Raw genomic sequence first — 20215 nt, 5'->3', positions numbered from 1 at the left:
TCACTGCCTGGACTCAGTCCCAAGGAGCCAGGAGGGAAACCCGAATTCGCGTGATTCGGGGTCTTGCGTGAGCCTGCCCTCGTAAGTTCTATGTTGTAGTAAGTCAGTCTCTAGTCAGTGCTTTATGGGTACAGTGCACCCTAGCGTGTGTTGGTCGTGTTGCAGTACTGTAGCTCAGAAGACCTGCACAGGATGTCAGCGAGCACATTATGCATTGAGTATTATGTGCTCCTAGGCAGAGTTCTCTGGTGGGTCGCAATGAGCACCTAGATTGTTCTAGCCTTTGCATGTAAGCACTAGAGGGACAGCTCACGTAATCCGTACTTTAATTTGTTAGGAGGCGCAGCCTCTGACCCTTCTCTACAGACCATCTCCTCTACATCATTCTCTGATTGTCTACACTTAACTGGCTTACATAGACATTTTCAATCTAGAGAAATAATATTAAAATATTACATTTGGAGTGCGGTATAGATGATACAAGTAATATATTATACGAGAAGACATGCACATCACGGTATCTAAGTAATGCTACCAGTACCTGCAAAGATCTTTGGAGAAGCATCTATATCTCCATCTTCGCTCCTATTTGGAGGGTACATCATTGAGCCCAACCTTCTTTAACATCTATGTCACTCCTTTGGCCAATGTTATTAGATCTTTTGGGCTGGAGGCACTGTCCGATCGAGATGACACAAAAATGATTGTGTCACATTACCAACAGCATTGATGCATCTGTTGCAAATTTTAAGAGCAGCATGCAGGCTGTGGCCTACTGGATGGTAGACAACTACCTGAAACTCAATGGGGACAAGACAGAAGTCTTGATATTTGGCAGTCAACAAACGATATGATCCCACTCTTGGTAGCCTGAAATGCTCGGCTCATTTCCCTGTCCAGCCTCAGCAGCAAAGAATCTTGGTGTCATTGTTTACCGCTCTTTCTCTTTTAACTCCCAGATCAACAGAACAGTCTCTACCTGTTTTGGTATCATGAGGATTCTGAGGAAGATATTTTCATGTCTCTTCTTTTCCTCCCGAAAGCAGGCAGCTGTGGCCCTGGTTCTGTCCAGATTGGATCATTGTAATGCGCTCTACCTGGACATCAGTAAGGGTTCCATCCACAAACTGCAGCTTGTATAGAATGCAGCGGCCAGACTTGAAATAGATCTTCCTAAATTCCACCCTGTTTCGGCATCCATTTGTAAGCTGCACTGGATCCCCTCGAAAAGAGAATGCTGTTCAAGGCCCTCTGCCTTGTCCATAAGGCTCTTTACAACACGGGCCCGGAGGTATTAAACAGCTCTTCCTATGGTATGTCCCCACCAAACAACTGCGGTGCGCCAACAAAAACGCGTTGGTAGTTTCCAGGTTCAGTAGAGCCAAGTGGGGGGGGGGAGAAACTTTTCGGTTTCTGGCTCCAAGCTCTGGAATTCTCTACCCCTATCAATATCTGGGCAAAACTCCCTTCTTTTGTTCTGCTTGGCATTACAAATAATTGGCTCTTTACTTTTAATTGCTAGGCCTTTTCTGTGCTTCTTCTGACCTCCCGCTCTATCCATAGTGCCTTGGTGCCCTTGAGCAAAGTTTGCACTCTATAAGACTAATATCCATTCATTCATTCATATTGGGGATTTCATCATCCTGTTTCCCAATTTACAAGTGTATAGCAGTTATCTAGATAAGGAAAAATTAACCACTCTGAATGGTCACTTCTGAAAATTCAAATGATACCTAATAAATGCTTTGTGGATCAGATACGGCACATCGAGATTAGCCAGGATCTTCCAATAACAATGTACTTAAGACAGAAAAACAAAAAAATGTCTTCGGTTTCAGAGCTGGCCATAAAAGAAGAGTAATGAAGGCTTCCATTTGCTACAAAATACATTTACTGGCAACATTTCATATCTAAATTTTAGGAACAGAGATTTCACTAATGGGGCTTCAATGCGATTGAGAAAATCCTATGGATGCATGCTGTCTTTAAAGTCCAGAAACCTCTTTGTTAGCACCCCAGCAGTGACCCTATTTAACCATAATTCGTTAATATAGTGCCAATATCTCTTTTTAAGACACATTAAAGATTTTTTCTGGATGCAAACTGGGTTCATCCAGAGCTCACCCATGCCCAGTCTGTATAACTAATTCTTCACATATTTGAGCCATGAAATACTAACTTTGGTGTCTAATGCAATCACATCAAGCAAAGAATGCCTCAAGGTAGGGGTGAGTTATTGGAAAAAATTCGGATCCAGTAGGCAAGAGGTCTAAAAGCAGCCTCATGTGCTATCTTTTTAAGCCCTAGATCCAGGTGCTTGGGAGTCAGGGGGCATTCTGAGAGAGTTCCAAAACGACTCTCATAAAAACACTCCGTTTTTTCGATAACCCTGACTCTGCTCTGATCCCATAACTCCGCGTCATACAGCGCGCTCCAATACCTTTGGCTCAATAAATGTTGATAATCGGGGCAATTGGCCTGCAAATTGAGATTTTCAATTTTTTTAGTAAAGCAGAGCATATGTGTTGGAGTGATAGCTAGCTCTTTGCAATTTGCGGGCCCATGATAATAAGTTTGTCAGCTTGACCCCCAGACTGTCAGATTGCTGCACTTGCTCCAGTGGTGTTTCTCCCAGTTTAACCACTCCCCTAAAGGATTAATGAGGATTAAATGCCATAAATGTATTTTTTGTGACATTTACTTCCAACCTATGTTCCCCCACAAGATGCTAAAAACCAGTCCAATAGGGTTTGGCGCCCCATTGGACTACAGATGAGTAAGTTGTCATATTGAAAAAATATAGACATGACTGCGTGACCAGCTAACTAAGGTGGGGGTCGCCTTTACAGTCAGCTAATGTTTCTATCAGCCCATTAATGCATAGGGTGAACAGAGCAGGTACAAATGCACACGCTTGTCGCACCCCTCTATTTACTGCTATACTGTTGGTTAGTTCACCATTCTTCCCCCTTCTGATTTGAGCATAGTTGTCCCTACGCAGTATAATGATTATATGCAACAAATAGCTTGGGACTTCTATCCTGACCAGGGTTCCCCACCGTTTTTCGCAGGGAATTAAGTCATTAAGTCCACAAACACAACATACACATGTATTTTTTGATAACCACATATCTCCATAGTATTGTTAAAAACCTGAACAATTGGTTAATGGTACTCGTGTTCTCTCTAAAACTCACCTGTAGAGGAGACAATATCTGCACCTCTCTTAACCAATCTTGGAGCCTCTCCAGCAGGTTCCTGAAGAATAATCTCTGTACTGTTTCAATCAGGCTAATGGGCCTATAATTTGCTGGATCACTTTCCTCCCCTTCTTAAACACAGGTAGTACCTCTGCTCCCATTAAAACTAAGGTTAAGAATGATAACAGATTTCTGCTACTGAAAGAAAAGATCACCTGGAATGTTGTCAAGTCCAGGTGATTTATCCTTTTGTAATGTGACTAGTGCCAACTGTGTTTCTTCTTGACTGAAGGTAGTCAGGTCTACTTTCTGCATAGCATTGGGAAGAGCCTTAGGGGATAATTCACTTGCCCTCGACCTGGTATCTGCCACCACTGGATACAGTTAACTCAAATGGTTTACCCAGGTCTGTGGCTGCATGTGGTAGTCTTCTTCTGCAATTTGGCTTCTTGACCCTTTGACTAGTAGGTGCCAACACTGTTTACTGTGCTCAATTTGGGCTGCCGTATTTCAATCTCTCCAAAGCCCCTCATGCCAATTCTTTTTTGCCTTGTTTTGAGCCATTTTATAATGTTTCCTTTTAAGGGCCACAGTACTCCTAACGCCAGTCTTAATAGTCACCATCAATTCTGCCCTTGCTGCCTTGCAGTGGTGATCATACCACTCAACATTATTATTACTAATTTCTACGCTCTTCCCCACCTTATAATTTTTAGTTGGCCTGTAAGTCTATTAAATATATGCAACGTGAGTTGCGCCTCATTAGTACATTTAGTCATATCAACTACTGAGTGTCCTACAATGTTGTACATTTGCGCAAGGATGTCCTCACACCTTTCTATCATGGGCCATTTAACCCCCCTTTTATGGTTACTTGAGAACAATCGGATTTGATGGACTTACCTGTAAGAGGAACTGGGGGGAGTGAACACGTCAGACAGTTCTAAAGATAGGGCATTGTGGTCACTATCTAATCTTTCAATGACCCACATATTCAATAAGTTGGACCATATAAGTACATCCCAAAAAATATGTAATCTATCCTGGATTTCCAGTTACGCCTTTTAAAGACCTGTCTTATTTAATTATCAGAGTCGAGCGGCCATTACAGCCCTGAAGGCCATAATGAACAGTGAGAGAGGCAACTTGACATTCTACCCTCACATTCTTAACAAGCCTGACTTGACTTAAGCTCAGGATGTCCCATTCAGCATTCTCCTCCTCTATGACCTTCAATGTGGCTTCTAGGGGTTCGAAAGTGATATTCATGTCCCCAGCAAGTATATAGTTGTTAGGAGCCCCTTTCCTTTCCAGAAACTCGTCAAGGACAATTATAGTAGACGAATCCTGGTTCTGTGAAGGGAATCTGTTGTAGATGTTATCCAAAAGCACAGATTGTTTACCATTGGAACTTTGAAGGTTCAAAGTTAGTAGATCAATAGAATTAGTGTCAAGCTTTATAACAGTGCAATTCAGGTGAGTCTAGCACTAGGTTAAAGACCCACATGTGGCCGACCCATGGGAGACGGCACAGCTTCAATGCTAAAATTGGTGAAACCCACCCTATGTACTGTGTCAATTGCCCACGTCTCCTGGAAAAGTCATATGTTGTAACTGTCAATAAACTTACCCCACTCCTCACATTTAACCCCTTCGATGCTCATGACGAGCTCAGCTCGTCATGAGGTATACCTCTTGTGTGCTCATGACGAGCTGACTACACCCATTTCCATGATGGCCCAGCACAGCAGAGGGATCTTCTGAGCACCCAAGGTGTTAACTTTAGACTTGAGGCCAGCTACATTCCAAGACAGTATCTTAAAGTCCTTAGTATGCTCTGGGTACACAAGGGACTGCCAGCCCGTGTCGTTAACCACAGTGATCATTGTGGATTATGCTAGATCTAATGATAAAAATGAACAGGATCCTACCTCAACCAAGCTACCCTGATCACATCTGTATAGCAATCCCTCTACCCGTCATGTGCTGACATTCCCGATATCCTCATTTGGCTGCACCATTTTAGGTGCATGTGGGATATTATCCAGTTGGCTAGTCGGAAGCTTCACACTCCCTGGATTAGGCACTGATGCCTTGCTGGGTGGAGTATACTTGAACTGGATCATGGATCCATTAGGGGATGAAGTATACTGGTCCAAGTTGACTAGTCCATCCCCAAAATTCCCACTAGCAAGTTCCATGATGTTGTAGTCATGTTTATCACTTGTGGGGCAAAGTCTTGCAGCTAGTGTATCAGTTCCTATGATTGAACGGCATTGACTGACCAATCTTATCCAATGAGTTACTTTGTTAATTAAGGTCTCACCAGTTTCTTCTGTCACAGATACCAGTTTAGGTACATTTGTCATAAAGATTCTAGTTCTACTCTCACCTCGTGTGTTCGCAGGACCGATGCAAGGTTTCCCATACTTAGAAACTGTCTCTTTCATGTGCTGCCTATCCTCCTGGGGATACATAGCTGGTGCCCGTCTTAGATCCATCAGGGAGGGTGGTACCACCCTAGCTCTCCCCTAGGTGGGGCCCCTACCAGGGGTGTTACCATGATCCCATGTGTCAACATATAAAGGGGCATATGATGTTGCCCTCAACACAACCCCCTAGGGTCTGCACCATGATGACTCCTTGCTCATGTAATGTACCACTGAATCCTGGCATGCCTTAGGGGCCTTGGAGGCTGCCACAAAACTAAGCTGCGGTTCAACATATGAACTGGTATTTCCAGACCCCACAGCAGTCGGTGCCCTTTTATTGACCTGGAGGCCAGTGTTCTCTACAGTCCCTCTGCTAGTTCCAAGTGAGTGGCTTGTTAATGTTGTCAGTAAGTGTTCCCAAAATAGCTCTCTGGAGTGATACTTCAGTAACTAGTTTCTGAACAATTAGTATAAGCTGACCTAAGATGAATTGAGAGTTGCACTTGCTAGTCTACAATAAGCATCCTTCAGCCACACTCTTCACTCCTCCCCTAGGAGAAGTGCAAGTGTCAACAATATCAGCATTCTCAGTCACAGTACTCAAATGTACCAATGGATTAAACCAATGTTCACATACAATATCAGATGCCACAGCTGGGCCCGCAAAAATACCACTTGGACCAGACTCAGGTGCATTGTGCAATGATGTTGAAAAGTTGCAAGCCCCCGACTTCCCGCCTACATAACTGTACTCTCTGCCTCTGTACCAACTTTGGGAACAGGAACCATAGTTATGGCTGTTCTAGAAAAGGTCTTTCCGAAGGTTTTTTCTTTTTTGAAAATGTCCGGCACTCTCTGTCCTGTGTCAGGCAGCTTATCACGACCACTGAGTAATCTCTCCACCTCTTCCATTAACTGAGCTATATCATTGGCCACACAAGTGTCCACAGCATTAGATACATCCCTTTTAGCTATCTTAGTAGCCTCATTAGGGCTCCCTGTTGCCTTCCTTTTACCCATTCCTAAGGAGGCCAGTTGCCAAGGATGACCAATCCTTAATGTGGCAAAGAAGCATGAATAGCAGAAACGCAGTCAGGCAAGAAGAGCAAAGGATTCCAATGTGTGGCCCACCACAGACGCATCCCCTGTATGCTCTGCAGAGTTATGTCAGTTACAGGCTACAAGCCTACGGCAATCACAGGACACGAATAGCCAATCCAACTCTGAGTTGAATACACGTGGGTTCAACAGAGATGGGGCCCACAAAAGTACAAGCAGAGAAGTATAGCTATGATACCCGCAACATTAAATATTGTCCAGTGGGCTTAATTGGTGGTAACATTAGTGGGCAAATTCAGAGCCGGAGCAGGGCCAGCCCAGCCTCCTCCTGGTTCTGACGGGCATGGATGGGCCTGCCCTTGGGGAGGGTTTTGCCTGGGTTCCGCCCACATGCTCCCTGTGCTGTGGGGGTAGAGGCATCACTTTATGCACAATGATGCAGCCTCCCCCGGACAACAGCTATGGACAATCAGGGGCGATGGACCCTGGACTGGAAGTCCCACCAGGACGCTGCAGGCATTGTCTTGGGTCGGTGTACAGCAACGAAAGGCGCCCTACTACTAGTAGAGGCAGTAGTAGTAGTATAAGTCTCAATAGTAATCGTAGTAGTAATGGTGAGATTATATCATTAATAATAATAATAATAATATTCTAATAATACCTATCATAATAATAACAGTACTACTACTAGTAGAGGTAACATAATTATACGTTTAATTAGTAATAATGGCAAGATTATTATTATTATTAATAATAATAATATTCTAATAATAACTATCATAATAATAACAGTACTACTACTAGTAGAGGCAACAGTATTATACGTTTCATTACAAATAATGACGAGATTATTATTATTAATATTATTAGCGATAATCATAATAGTAGTTCTACTACTAGCATTGCTACTACCACTACTCAAGTACGACTTCTTCCACTGTAACATACCTGGTCTTCTGCGAGAACAACTACTATGATGAACCATGCCTTCCTTCCACACATTTTTTTATTTCGTTTTACAATATCATTCATGATCCTGATATGAGTCAGCGCTTACAAGCGAGCCTTATGAAATCAGCTTCAATCACGCAATGTTCCATAACAGACCCAGGAGGAATGTTTTTTTACGTCAGTTTAAGAACACCTGTAATTCTACTTTGAGGTAAAAGGCTAATTTTCAGTTCAAGTGGAACACTTACAACAAGCATGCCTTCTTTTTAAGTGCTCCTTGTTAATGATGTGCGACTTGTATCACTCAGCACCTGCTGAAGGCCGGAATTAAAACATTCTCGAGGCCGAAACGAATGTCAAGTACACAACAGGTAGACCAGTTAGGCACGCCATCAGTTGGTGTATGACGGGCAGCGACTGCATCAAGCAACACCTAAACAATAGAGGTGCATCACTGCCTTTAACTGAAATGTACACATACTTGAAAATGGAGTAATTACTCTGTGAACCTATCACCTGGGGTGAAATGTGGCTAGAGGGAGACATGTCCGCAAAATGAATACGTTGTAGGAAATTCACTACAAAACAAGAAAAGCCATCTGGAGATTTGACCAGGCTTTAATGTACATTTTAATTAGTCACTTTTGAAGAAAACCCAGCCCGAGAGTAACAAGAAATTTTACAAAAACAAAGTAACAAATCAATAAATGTAAAAAAGCAAGAAAAAAAGAAAAATAGAATCTCTGATAAAATGTTAAGAAAAAAAGTATGGAAAAAGTAAGAATACTTTCAATGGGCATTTCATCATAAGAAAGCCCAGTTTCATAATGACCGGAGATATATCAACATTTACCTTTTACCCTGGAAAGCCAGAACTCCCCCTCAAATGTTTCGGAGAAATTGCCTTACTAAACTAAGTGGCATGCTTTCTTCCCACCTATATTTGTCAAAATAGGATTAGGTTCAGAAAGTGAGTTTATGTCATCTTCTCCCATTAGTAGAACAAGGCAACATTGTTTCTAATGACGCAGTCTGAAAACCTCACCTGTAAACCGAGAAGCACAAGGCAAATTTATTTGTATTTTTGTACTTCCTATTTTTTTATTTGTTTGTTTATTCACGTATGCCAGAGTAGCCAAAGAGCAAATTAATGTGACTAAAATCTTTTCCAATTCATTATTTTTTTAAGTATTGCAAGGAATACAAGACGAAAAGAAACTAAAGAAAAGAAGGAGGATGGGACCCGTAATCTCTCCAGTCCCTGTTTTTATATTTCATACAGTTAGCGGCATGTGAAGTTGCAAGGTCAGGTGTCTTGAACTTTGCAGGTTTGTTTTTTTAACTGCAGGCTTTGTGCAGTGTAAAGCAGCAAACCTGCCTAAGTTGCAACGTGACGCCTTTTCTGTTGATGTGGATGGCAGCGGGAGAACTGTCGTTGCCTAGCAACTTTAGCTCATCAGAGACCTTCCCACAGCATGAGCCTAAAAGCCTCCACCCGCTCTCACACTGTCCCTTCCTCCCTTCATGAGGCCCCCTTTCTCTGTGGCAGTGCCCCCTTTTCTGCAGCAGTCTGCACCGTCTCTGGAGATTATTCCCCTACCCTCAGCACTCCTATCTCCCCTGCTCTTTCCATACCTCAGAATGCTGTCTCCAGCCTCAGAATGTCCCACCCTCATGACATGCTTTGACTGGAAATCAGCCCAATGTCCATCCTCCTCCAGGTGCCCCTAGATATAATGCCTTCCATCTTCCACCTTACAACAAACCAGTGGCGTAGCAAGACCTTTTGGCGGCTGTGGCAACCCCTGTGTTTGCTGCACGCAGTGGTCGCATGTAAAAGGAGGGGGGCGCCGCCCCCAAAACACGTGCCGCCCAGGGCATCTCCCTTGCTACGCCACTGCAACAAACAGACCTTGGTCTCTACTCCGCTAAATGTGCTGCAAGCTCACAGGGCAGATTTGCAGCACAAAAGCAGAGATAAATATGTTTTGGGTAATTCCATCCACCTTAATGCCTCTGAAAAGGTGCACTGTCCATCTGTCATACAGTCTCTCATACTTGCTCCTGCGGTTTACGCAGAAATTGGTTCATAGTTACTCCTACGGAGTTCAGCAGCTCCCTGAGTGAACACCCCTGGTGTATGAGTGGGGACATTGATGTAGATGCCCAGTCCGTTAATGCTTGGCATTCTCAGATGGCAGACACCATTGCCCCGCTATCAAATCCATAGTTGCCACCTCAGTGGCCAAACGTCGATCAACACCCTTGTTCAATGAGGAGCCTAAAGAGCTTCTCAAACTATATAAAAGACTTGAAAGAAGCTGGAGGTGTCATTACCTTCCCAAGGACAAATTCATCTAGAAGAATGCCTTAAATAAATACCACCAAGCAATTAAGAAATTCCAATCAGAATCCCTCACAGCTCAAATTGATACTTCCCATAACAAACTGGGTGAGCTATTTAAAATCACAAAAAAATGTACACATCCAGTTGCCCTACTTCAGCCATTGATGACCTAGCTCAAGCTGTGTACCCAACTTTCAGATTTCTTTGATTCTAAAACAAAACCAATCGTAGACTCCTTTCTATTGCCATACCCCATCTCTGCAGGCAACAGAGAGTCTAGGGCACGACAGGAGGCCTTGCCTTCACTCAGTGGCCCCTCCTTGCAAGAGTTTGCCCGAGTTTCTATGGAGGCTTTTGCTCAGGCCCTGAACACATGCATATCCAGGTCTCCTGATGATCCATGTATCCCCTACATTCTTGTTTCCAACTGCACAGCAATAAACCCCACCCTAAAACAACAGCTAAACTTAGCTCTACAGTGGGCCACTATTCATAGTTGTTGCAAACGGGCAAAATGAATTCCTCTACTTAGTCATCAGCAGACAAATCCAATCTGTCCAACTTCAGACCCATTTCTTTGTTGCCAGATTTCGAAAAGATACTGGAGAACCTTATAAACGGGCAACTTTCTGGTTTTCTAGAGAGGAATAAGCTGCTACACCCCTCCCAGTCAGGCTTCGCCATAGATTCAGCACCAAGACCATTCTGCTGGAGGTTGCTGACACTATTAGGCAGGCAGTGGATCAGGGAATCAGGTGGCCCTGATTCTCCTTGATCTATTTGCAGCTTTCAACCCTATCTTGCACCCTCTACTATGACAGCGCCTAGGTGACATTGATGTGCGTGGCCTCGCACTGGCATGGCTCTGTGCCTTCCTTGCAGGCAGACACCAATCTGTATGGATGGCTCCATTTACTTCAGTACCAAAGCCTTTGGGTTTGGGGGACCCCAAGTATCTGCACTGAGTCCCACACTCTTCAATGCTTATATGACTCCTATGGTGATCCTGGTTGAGTCTTACGGCATACAAATAGTTTCCTACGCAGATGATACACAACTGCTACTCACCCTAGATAAAAAAGCCCCAAGTGTGCTGAGCTATTTCAAGGCCTGCATTTCTGCAGTGTTTCACTGGATGTGCATCAGTAACCTGGAATGCAATGCCACCAAATCCAAAATATTGCTCGTCGAGACCCCCCCCCCTACTTGGAACAATAACATTTGGACCAAAGGGGTTCCGCCTCCACCAGTCCCTGCTGCGGTGGCTCGCAATTTGGGAGTGAAATTCGATAACTCTGCCACCTTTGCACCCCAGGTAGCTAGTGTTTTTTGCTCCTGTTCTGGACTGATAAAAAGCTTTTAAAAGTTCCTATACCTTCTCCCTATTCCGTAGGCGAAAACAGTGATCCAGGCCCTGAACATCTCAAGGCTGTATTACACCAATTCCCTTTATTTGGGCCTACCGGCTTATCGCCTAAGAAGACTGCAGTTGGTCAGAGTGCTGCAGCACGACTTCTGCTGAGACTGGCTAGGAGCACTCGCATCGAACCTCACCTGAAAGAACTTCACTGGCTTCTCATCAAGGAGCGGGTGAGGTTTAAAGGACTTGTCATGACATACAAAGCCTTCTATCACTCTGGTCCTCAATACCTGTCAAAAAGGATTATCCCCCATAATCCATCTGGACCACTCCGTTCCTCGTGCTCCCTTCTGCTAGTGAGTCCCAAATTTAGAAGGAAAAGGTGGGGTGGGAACTCTTATTCCTACCTGGTACCTAAAGATTGGAATGCCCTCCCACAGCATCTTCGGGCCACAGAGGACATCTTGGTCTTCAAGCGCCCACTTAAAACCTGGATTTTCAGTTTCGCATTCTAAACTCCATGACTCTCAGGATCAGTACTTACAAATAGCACCTGGAAACTCAATGAGTGGCTGTTGCGCTCTACAAATCCCTAGATAGATATAGATAGATAGCATGAGCATAGGTACATCCCTTGAGAGCTGTTCACTCTTTTGTATTGGACCATTCGTGACAGAAATAAGGAAATTCCCTAAGCACCAGATTATCCTCTCACTGTGAAATGTGTCAAGCCAGCACTCCCCTGACGAAGGCATATAATTTATGCCAACCAAAAGGTGGGTATCTTTTGTAGCATACCCACTAATGGGGGTAGCTTTGAGACGTGTCCAGGGAGGTCCCATGCCCTTTGTATTTCATGCCCTCAGGTGTTGTGCCAATGAAACCCTGGACCAGTCTCTTGAGGTCCATGCACAGTTAAACGAGTGAGTGCTTTACAAGCCTGTCCTTGGGGTATTGCAGTGATCAGAGGTTACAGGGCAGTGCCTGTGAAGGTTACTGTTTGTCGTCTGTGGTGTTAGAAGACTGGTACAATCCAAAGGATTATCAAAGTTCTTCTTTGAGGCACTTGACTATCCAGTGTTAATGAAGTTCAGTGGTCAATACTTGTTCTTGGATGGCAGACGGTTACAACTCAGATGCAACCTAACACATATTTTGAGGTCTTCCTGAAGGAGATCTGACTATTTGCTGTGCTCTGTGCTCCTAGTGGTGTAGCCACTGCACAAAAGGCAGAACATCTTTTCAAGTATTTGCCATGCTTTCTTGGCCCATCTGTTAAACTTTTTGTTTTAGTGAAACAAACTCCCAAACTAAGGGCCTGATTCACAAAGGTAAACTTACAAGTTTGTGTAAGTTTACTCTTTTTCAGTATGCGCAAAACTGTGATTAATAGTAAATTTATGACTGCGGGGATATGGCAGTCAGACAGAGAATTCTGCACTTTAAAAGATAGGAAAGGCCTATCTTTTTATGTGTGGAGTTCTGATGGGTTTCTGATGGCAGAGCCAGTTGATGCTCTGTCATCAAAAACCATGGGATTTCCCTTATTCTAAATGAGGTACGGGGACCACAAGATTGGTGTGGCAGTAGCACCTCAATTTACGCTGATGCTCTTGTTCTGCCAAAGTGTAAAGTAAGCCTAATGTCTTTTCTTACAGATCAACACAATCTGGGTTATAATTAGGATGTTACCAAAAAACGAGAAATGGTTAGCACTGTCTGGAGCCAAGCTATAACCTCATGCATTTTTATGATATTTGCCTACTAGGCACGTGGGCCGGCTTTAGGGCAGTACGACCGGTGCGGCCGCACTGGGCGCTGACCTATGGAGAGGGCGCTGACCTCAGGTGGGGGTGCTGTGTTTAGCAATAACTTATTATTGGAGAGATGAGGGCACTGTTGCCCGGTGGTAGTGAGAGAATCTGAGGAGGTGGTCTTGAGGTGTGGGGGTGCCAAAAATGGTTGTCGCATCAGGCTCCACCAGCGCTAAAGCCGGCCCTGTAGTAGACACTAAACTTTCATAAAATGTGTCCCTTCTGCCAATGCCAATGAGGGAATGGTTTCGGTTTTTCTAGTTGGCTTAGGCTTACTTCTGTTTGTTTAAATGTAGTCAGCAAAGGCTGCAGAGATGCTAGACAGAGAATTACGTTGTATCTAGTTTGTTGGACATTCTGCTCTTAATGGCCTCCATTTTGAAAAAAAAAAAAAAATATATGATTTGCTCTATGTGCCTGGCAGCGGCATGAGAAAGAGTTATGAAAGAAGCGGGTACAGGACTGTCTCCCTCTTGTTACTACTATATTTGTTGTTCCCTCTTTCCCACTCGCAAAGATTTTTTGGAATGAAATTTAGGTTTGGCTCTGCTCACTGTTTGGTATCCTACCCTAGTATTGTTGACCATGATTCGTCTTTAGAGCCCTATCTGTGTGATTCTTCAATGGTTCAGTCTCTTCCATTTTTATTTTTCTGTACGCTATATTCTGCTCTTCTGAGGCAGTTTTTAGTTTCCTAACTGAGGCACTTGAACATCAGAATCTGTAGAGCTACTTACAGCTATTGCAAACTGAGCCTATATGCTTGATGGTACATAATTTTGTATCCGCTGCAGTTCGACTGAGAAGCTAGTGAGGAAATAAACATCTGACCCCGTATCCCTTGTGGCAAAGGCTGTCCAACCAGGGTAGGGCATTCTTCCGGTGTTTTGCACACAGCACTTTTTCGCTTACCTGTGTTTTTATTCGACACAGCATTTTTTGGTATATGTACCTTTGTACTTCTGAAAACGATAAAATATGACCTTAAAAACACTTTGTCGCACAGCTGTTTTTATCCGCATCTAGCACTTTCTTGATATAGGCTTACTCTGTTTTGTTGACAATCTTGCCTTATGTCTTTGTATGGTGTGAGGACAGGGTTTTGTTACAGCTCTCCTTGTAGCATTTTTGTTGTTTATGCATGAAATACTAAAGTGTGCCATGAGATTAATAATTATTATTTTAATCTTTATATGGATTTTACTTGTTTTTAAATTGTGTCTGAATTGTTGTCTTTCGTGGTGTATCTTTGGTATAATGAATAACGATTTCTTGAAACTTGAACATTGTATCTAGATTGCTTTGGTTATGATCTGTCAGCCCTAAGCCAAAGTTTCTTGGTAAATTTAGGGACAAGGTTGGTTGGCGGAATTCCCATGCAACAGTCCATGGCGAATTGGAATAGGGTCTCACTCAAGTCACAACTCAGTTTTAGGGTGCTAAAGGCAAATTTGCAAAATCTAAGTGTCCAATCTAAAGGGACTACCTTGGCTCAGGAAATCCTAGGTTCTGGTGTACATGGCACAATCACTAGTAGGGGCACTGTAACTGGTCTAATGTCGTTGAAGGGGGATTAGGTGTTATCTAGTATGGGCAAAGTATTGTGGGGTACAAAACTTCATTTGGAAACAGGCCAGTGACTGACAAGACTTTCGGTTGCTGGCATGAGATAGAGCTGCGAACTGGAATTTATGAAAAGTAGTCGACCACAAAGTTAAATGCACTTGACTCCAGAAAGGTCAGGCTGTAACAGACTGTTCAAATGGCTGCCGAACTAGTGCAACCGGTTTCAGCTCAAAATAATAACATCGTAATAATACAGTTGAAGAAGAAAAAAAAACACCAGGTTCGTCTGGTGATGGATCAGAGCATATATGAGCTCCATACTGTCAGGAATATCGTCAAGAATGGCATATGGCACCCATGGAGTTTGCAGACTCAACATACTTTACGGTCACTGGAAACGTCTCTACGTAGTTGCAGTTCTGTTGGCACTCTCTAACTGGGTGCAAGATCCGTATGGCTCATAGGATCACACTCGCAAAAAGTACTGTACACAAATTTTCAAGCCACTCTATGCCTTGATCTGCCCACTTCCCACAAGTTACATTGGATTTACTCCGACAGGCTATTCCGTATTCTTGGTGGAGAAATCTGCAGTAGTAATATAATTTACGCCTGTCTGTGAATTAGTGCCCAGGATAAATTGAGCCATTTTTAGAAGTGAGCTTAAGTTTACAGCTGAAAATGACTCTGAGAATCAGGACCCAAGTGAATCTGTTACTTTTAAAATATAAACGAATGGACAAAAGGAAAGTTCACCTAGGAAAGTAGATCATAATGACCTACATTCAGGGAGTAATGCAGGTCCCTGAAGTCCCTGTGGCTTGGGGGGTAGTGAGGTACCCCTCAGAGGGCCCAATAACCTTCCAGAGCCTCCATTCACTCAAGGCCCATTGATTATCTGTGAGGTTTGGGAGGCTCAGGGTCCCTCTAAGCACCTTCTGCAGGGGAGGCCCATCATTTTGCGTTACACCGTTGACTTACACCGTTCCTTAAGAAATTCTATATGCCAACAACAAGTCATTATTATGAAACATAATTTGCTACTTATAGTAAACAGTTGACATTACATTTTTTTTTACACATACCAACACCAAGGCACATATGCCGGATAGCCCGGATAGTACTTAGGACAACGTTTTCGCTGTGAGACTGCAAAAGCCGAGTTAGGTACTGCATGCTGTTCGTTGAAGCCACCGTGTCTCTTATGTCGTAAGGGCTTTGTACGAGTAAACTCAGTCCCATAATGCCAATAAGATGCAGCTTGTGCGACTGACAGCCGAGAAACTCCACTAACAGGTTTACACCTAGAGGACAAAAGGGGAAAGAGTGAATGCTTGTTGTTGCAGGGTACTGAATTCTTCCAACTGCATAGTCATCATCCTGGAAAATGAAACTTGAATTGATTGGTGAGTATGAATATTTCTCTTTTTTTAGGAAAAGATGAATTTTCCCAATTTCTGCAATGATTTCTAGTTTGCCTTTATTTTACTATTTCTTTTATTTAAGGTTGGCCCAAAATTTACCATATCCAACATCGATATTAAACAACAGTACTAATTCTTATTCAACATCAGTGTTAATTTAATTTTCAAACTAAATTGGCTATCCATTATTTCAGGGATCAGCAGTTGTTTTATAACTTTCAGAAAACAATCATCTGCAATGTTTTCCTATCACTTTTATAAACGTTCTGCTTACGCAAGTGTAAGTGGGTAGATATCAATGACGAAGATGCGTCCCATCCAGCAGTTCAAAGTGGCATCATAGACATCAAAAATATACTCTGAGCTGCTGATTAATCCACCTGATTCATAGCTACTTCTACCCTATTTTATGTTGCACCTGGTGACCTGAGAATTAGGCTAAGATGCAGATGTTTGCTCTCTGTTCTCTTAAAGCGGTCCCTCACATCTGCCTGACACTGACGTCCTCCATGATTGCTTTTGAGTTGCCACAACTGCCATCTCTGTTGAACAGTCATGGATATCTGTATGTGAACCTGTATCACTCATAGAGAACTTTGTTCAGGGCAGAAATATTGGGTTGACCATAATCTTCGATGGCCTGATGATGATAATTACTGGGCTCATCAAGATTAACAGTAACATCCTGCAAGAAATTGGAATAACCATCGGCATCTGAGGCAATGAATCAGTTATTTATCATTTCTAAGTTGTCCCTTAGGGTCCAACGCATAATGTGCCTTTGTTTTCTGAACTCCAGAGATAACACTCCAGCTGGTTCCGGTGTCCCTAGGAGTTGGAATTACGAACCCATTAATGGGCAGCTCGTCATGAGGGCCATTGTCCGGGGCAAGCCACAAAAAACCTCCAATGACCCTGTAAAAGGCTTGCAAATATATGGCAATATTTAAAACCCTAATTACTGAGCGGCCGACTCATAAAGGGCCTCAGCTCTTGTGACAGAGGCCCCGCAGTCGTGGCGGGGGCCCGCACTTGTGGCAGGGTTACGGTACTGAGTAACTGCAGTACGGAGGTCCTGCCACGAGCGCGGAGGCTTTTTGTGAATCGGGCCCTGAATATTTACAAAGTTACTTCCTAGAGCGGGGGCTAGTGATATGAATTTCCTTATCATGTTGTATGTTTACAACTACAGTCATGCATGTTGTATGTTTACTAATTCAGTGATACACACAAAATATTCACCAGCCTAAGAACACCTCTGTCAAATATCCTTGGTATAAACGGAATAGAACAAGTAGCAAAGCATTCACCCTGCGGAGATGGATTATATAGGTGAGTCAACCATCAACATGCTGTTTTTTGAGAACTTGACTGCGCCTGGCACAGCCCTCAGTGCCCTTGCAGCTGACAACTGAAATGAACCTCAGTGAGTAGTGTAGCATTCTTCCCAACCCGGGAGAAGGTAACAGACCACGTCACACACAAAGCTTTAGTTTGCACGACTTTATTCTTCAGGGTGCAACCATTAACAGATCACACTGCATCACAAATGTTATTAATTACACCCAGCCACACCTAACAGATTACGTAATACTTGTAAGGAGTCCACCGAGGACCACCAGAGGCCTCGTACATACTAACACAGGTTCTGCATCAAATGGAGCATCAGTCTTGCAAGACTGTTTTTGCTTGACAAGAACTCAGTCTACTTTCTCAAAGACTGTGTCTTCAGTGCATCAGCGCTTATCACGCAAGCCTTCATTTAGCATTTGTGAGAGGTGTCAATGACACAAATCTCATCAGGGTCTATTGACCGACTGGGGGTCGACTGTGTTATCTTCATTCCAAGAGCTCTCCCGAACAGTAAGGTGGCAGGACTTACTCCTAATGTGGGATGAGGAGTGGAATGGTAGGTATGGATGGCTGAGCGTAAAGCTGACTTGAGGTTGATTTCTTCAAACGATTAAGATGTTTTAAACTTTCTGCTATTGAAGGGTGGACAGTTGTCAGATTTGAGAATAGAAGGAACACCCCATGCTCCAAAAATGTCATCCAGCCTTTTAATGACTTTGTCATGTGTGGTTGATGATAAGTTTTCCACTCAAGGAAAACGTGAGTACTCATCGACAAGGACCATGAGATGATGTCCGAAGAAGTCAACCACAATCCTCTCCCAGGCTTGCTTCGGGAGATCAGACATATTCAGCGGGTGTGGAGTCATACTGGGAGACAAACAGTTGCACAGATGACAAGCTTTCAGTTCCCTTTCAACTCATTCATCAAGGCGCTGGAACCACACTTATCCCTGAGAGCTCAAGCTTTCAGGGATAACTATTCTTACCCCTCTTAGTAAGACACAGTTATGTGTAACAGAAAGTTCTTCCCTCATTCTTGAATATCTGGTACTCAACATCATCTGTAAGAGGCTGAATAGGTTTCCTCCATGATTGTGTTGCAATGATTTCTTTCAGCTTCAGCACGTCTTTGTCAGTACTAGTATCTGTCAGAATCTGTTTAATAGGAAGAGCTGCACGCACATTTGACTTCACTATGAAATTGATGTAGGCCTCAGCCGCTTTGCGCGTTGTACTAGGACGCTGTAGCGGCACTCGTGAGAAGTAGTCTGCTGGGTCTTGATCCTTGCCCGATTTGTGCACAATAGTGTAATCATACTTCTGCACATGCAACTCCTACTTCGATGCGAAGGGGCATCTTGGCCTTTGGATTTCTGAAAATGGTGAGTAGTGCCTGTTGATCCATGACAAGGGTGAAATGCTTCCTGTACAGAAACACATAGAAGTGTTCACACTCCCATACTACAGCTAAGCTCTCTTTCTCAGGTTGAGAATAAGCACTTTCAGTCTGAGATAGACTCCGCCTAGCATAGGCCACATTGTGTCTCAAAGCGTCAGGCTGTCCATTGTGTTGAGCAAGGATTGTGCCCAGCCCCACCGGGCTTACATCTACCACAATCCCTGTATTCAATTTCAGATCAAAATAAGCAATGTCAGGTGCATTTTAAATTGCGTGTTTTATTTTCTTGAAACTCCAGTCCCATTCAAATGGAACATCTTGCTTTGTTAGTTCTCTTAAATGGGCACTCTCCATGACAAAAGTATGAATATACCCGAAGCAGTAACTGCCATGCCTAAAAAGGACCGCAACATGGTCACATCTTCTGGAGGGCAAGTAGACAACAATGTTGGACCTTTTGGGGTCCGGAGTCATTCCCTTTTCAGATAAAATATGCTCAAAAAATGTAAGTCTCTTTTTGTGAAACTCATACTTCTCTGCATTTAGTGTGAGACATGCATCAGCAAGCAGATGGCATACTTGTCTGAGTGCTTTATTGTGTTCCTTTTGTGTATACCTAATCAACAGTATATCATCACTGTAGTTAAAAGCATGCGTGACAGGATGAATTCTTCGATGAATGACATCTTGAAAGATTTCTACAGCTGACGACACACCAAAACTGAGTCTTTGATTTCTGAACAAACCAACATGAGTTGAAAAAGTAGTAATGTACCTACAGTTTTCTTCCAGTTCAAGTACATGGTAGCCTTTTTTCAAATCAGGGCGGGAGAAAACCTTGATGCCATTCAGCTGCATGATTTTGTCTGCAATGTGTGCACTTGGATGTCTTTCTCTTTCGATTGCTGGCCTGTTGCATGTCAACACGAATGTGCAATGTGCCTCCACCATCCCTTTTTTATCACCACCACAATGCGTGAAACCCACAGCGTCGGACAAGTAAGTGCTCGATGATGTCATGCAATGTTTCTAGTTATTTCTCAAATGCTTCCTGTAAGTGAAAAGCAATTTCACGGTGTCGCTGTACAAAAGAGCGAATATCTTCATTAATGTGAAGCTGCACCTTCATTGTCCTACGTTTCCTGAGTCCATGAAATAATGCCGGGAATTGACTCACTATTTCAGAACGGGCATTCAAGTTGTAGTTAATAGAGATCAGTCCCATATCAGCAGCAGTGTCGAAACGTAATAATCATGCACTCAACAACGTAACTTGAAGAACATGAATTAGCACTTGCACTGTGGTTT

General features: G+C 43.3%; 1 protein-coding gene across 2 annotated transcripts in view; it reads right to left on the bottom strand.

The window, feature by feature from the left end:
- Window positions 1-20215, bottom strand: part of LOC144799873 (uncharacterized) — a 434568-nt gene that overhangs the window by 297572 nt on the left and 116781 nt on the right. For both annotated transcript variants that reach the window (XM_078671473.1, XM_078671474.1), the window contains exon 4: window positions 15815-16033. In XM_078671473.1, coding sequence (XP_078527599.1) covers window positions 15815-16033 — 219 coding nt within the window. The remainder of the gene's footprint in view (window positions 1-15814; window positions 16034-20215) is intronic.

This window comes from Lissotriton helveticus, chromosome 12 (genome assembly GCF_964261635.1).
Source record: "Lissotriton helveticus chromosome 12, aLisHel1.1, whole genome shotgun sequence".
NCBI lineage: Eukaryota > Metazoa > Chordata > Amphibia > Caudata > Salamandridae > Lissotriton > Lissotriton helveticus.
This window is presented reverse-complemented; position numbering and strand designations above follow the sequence as displayed.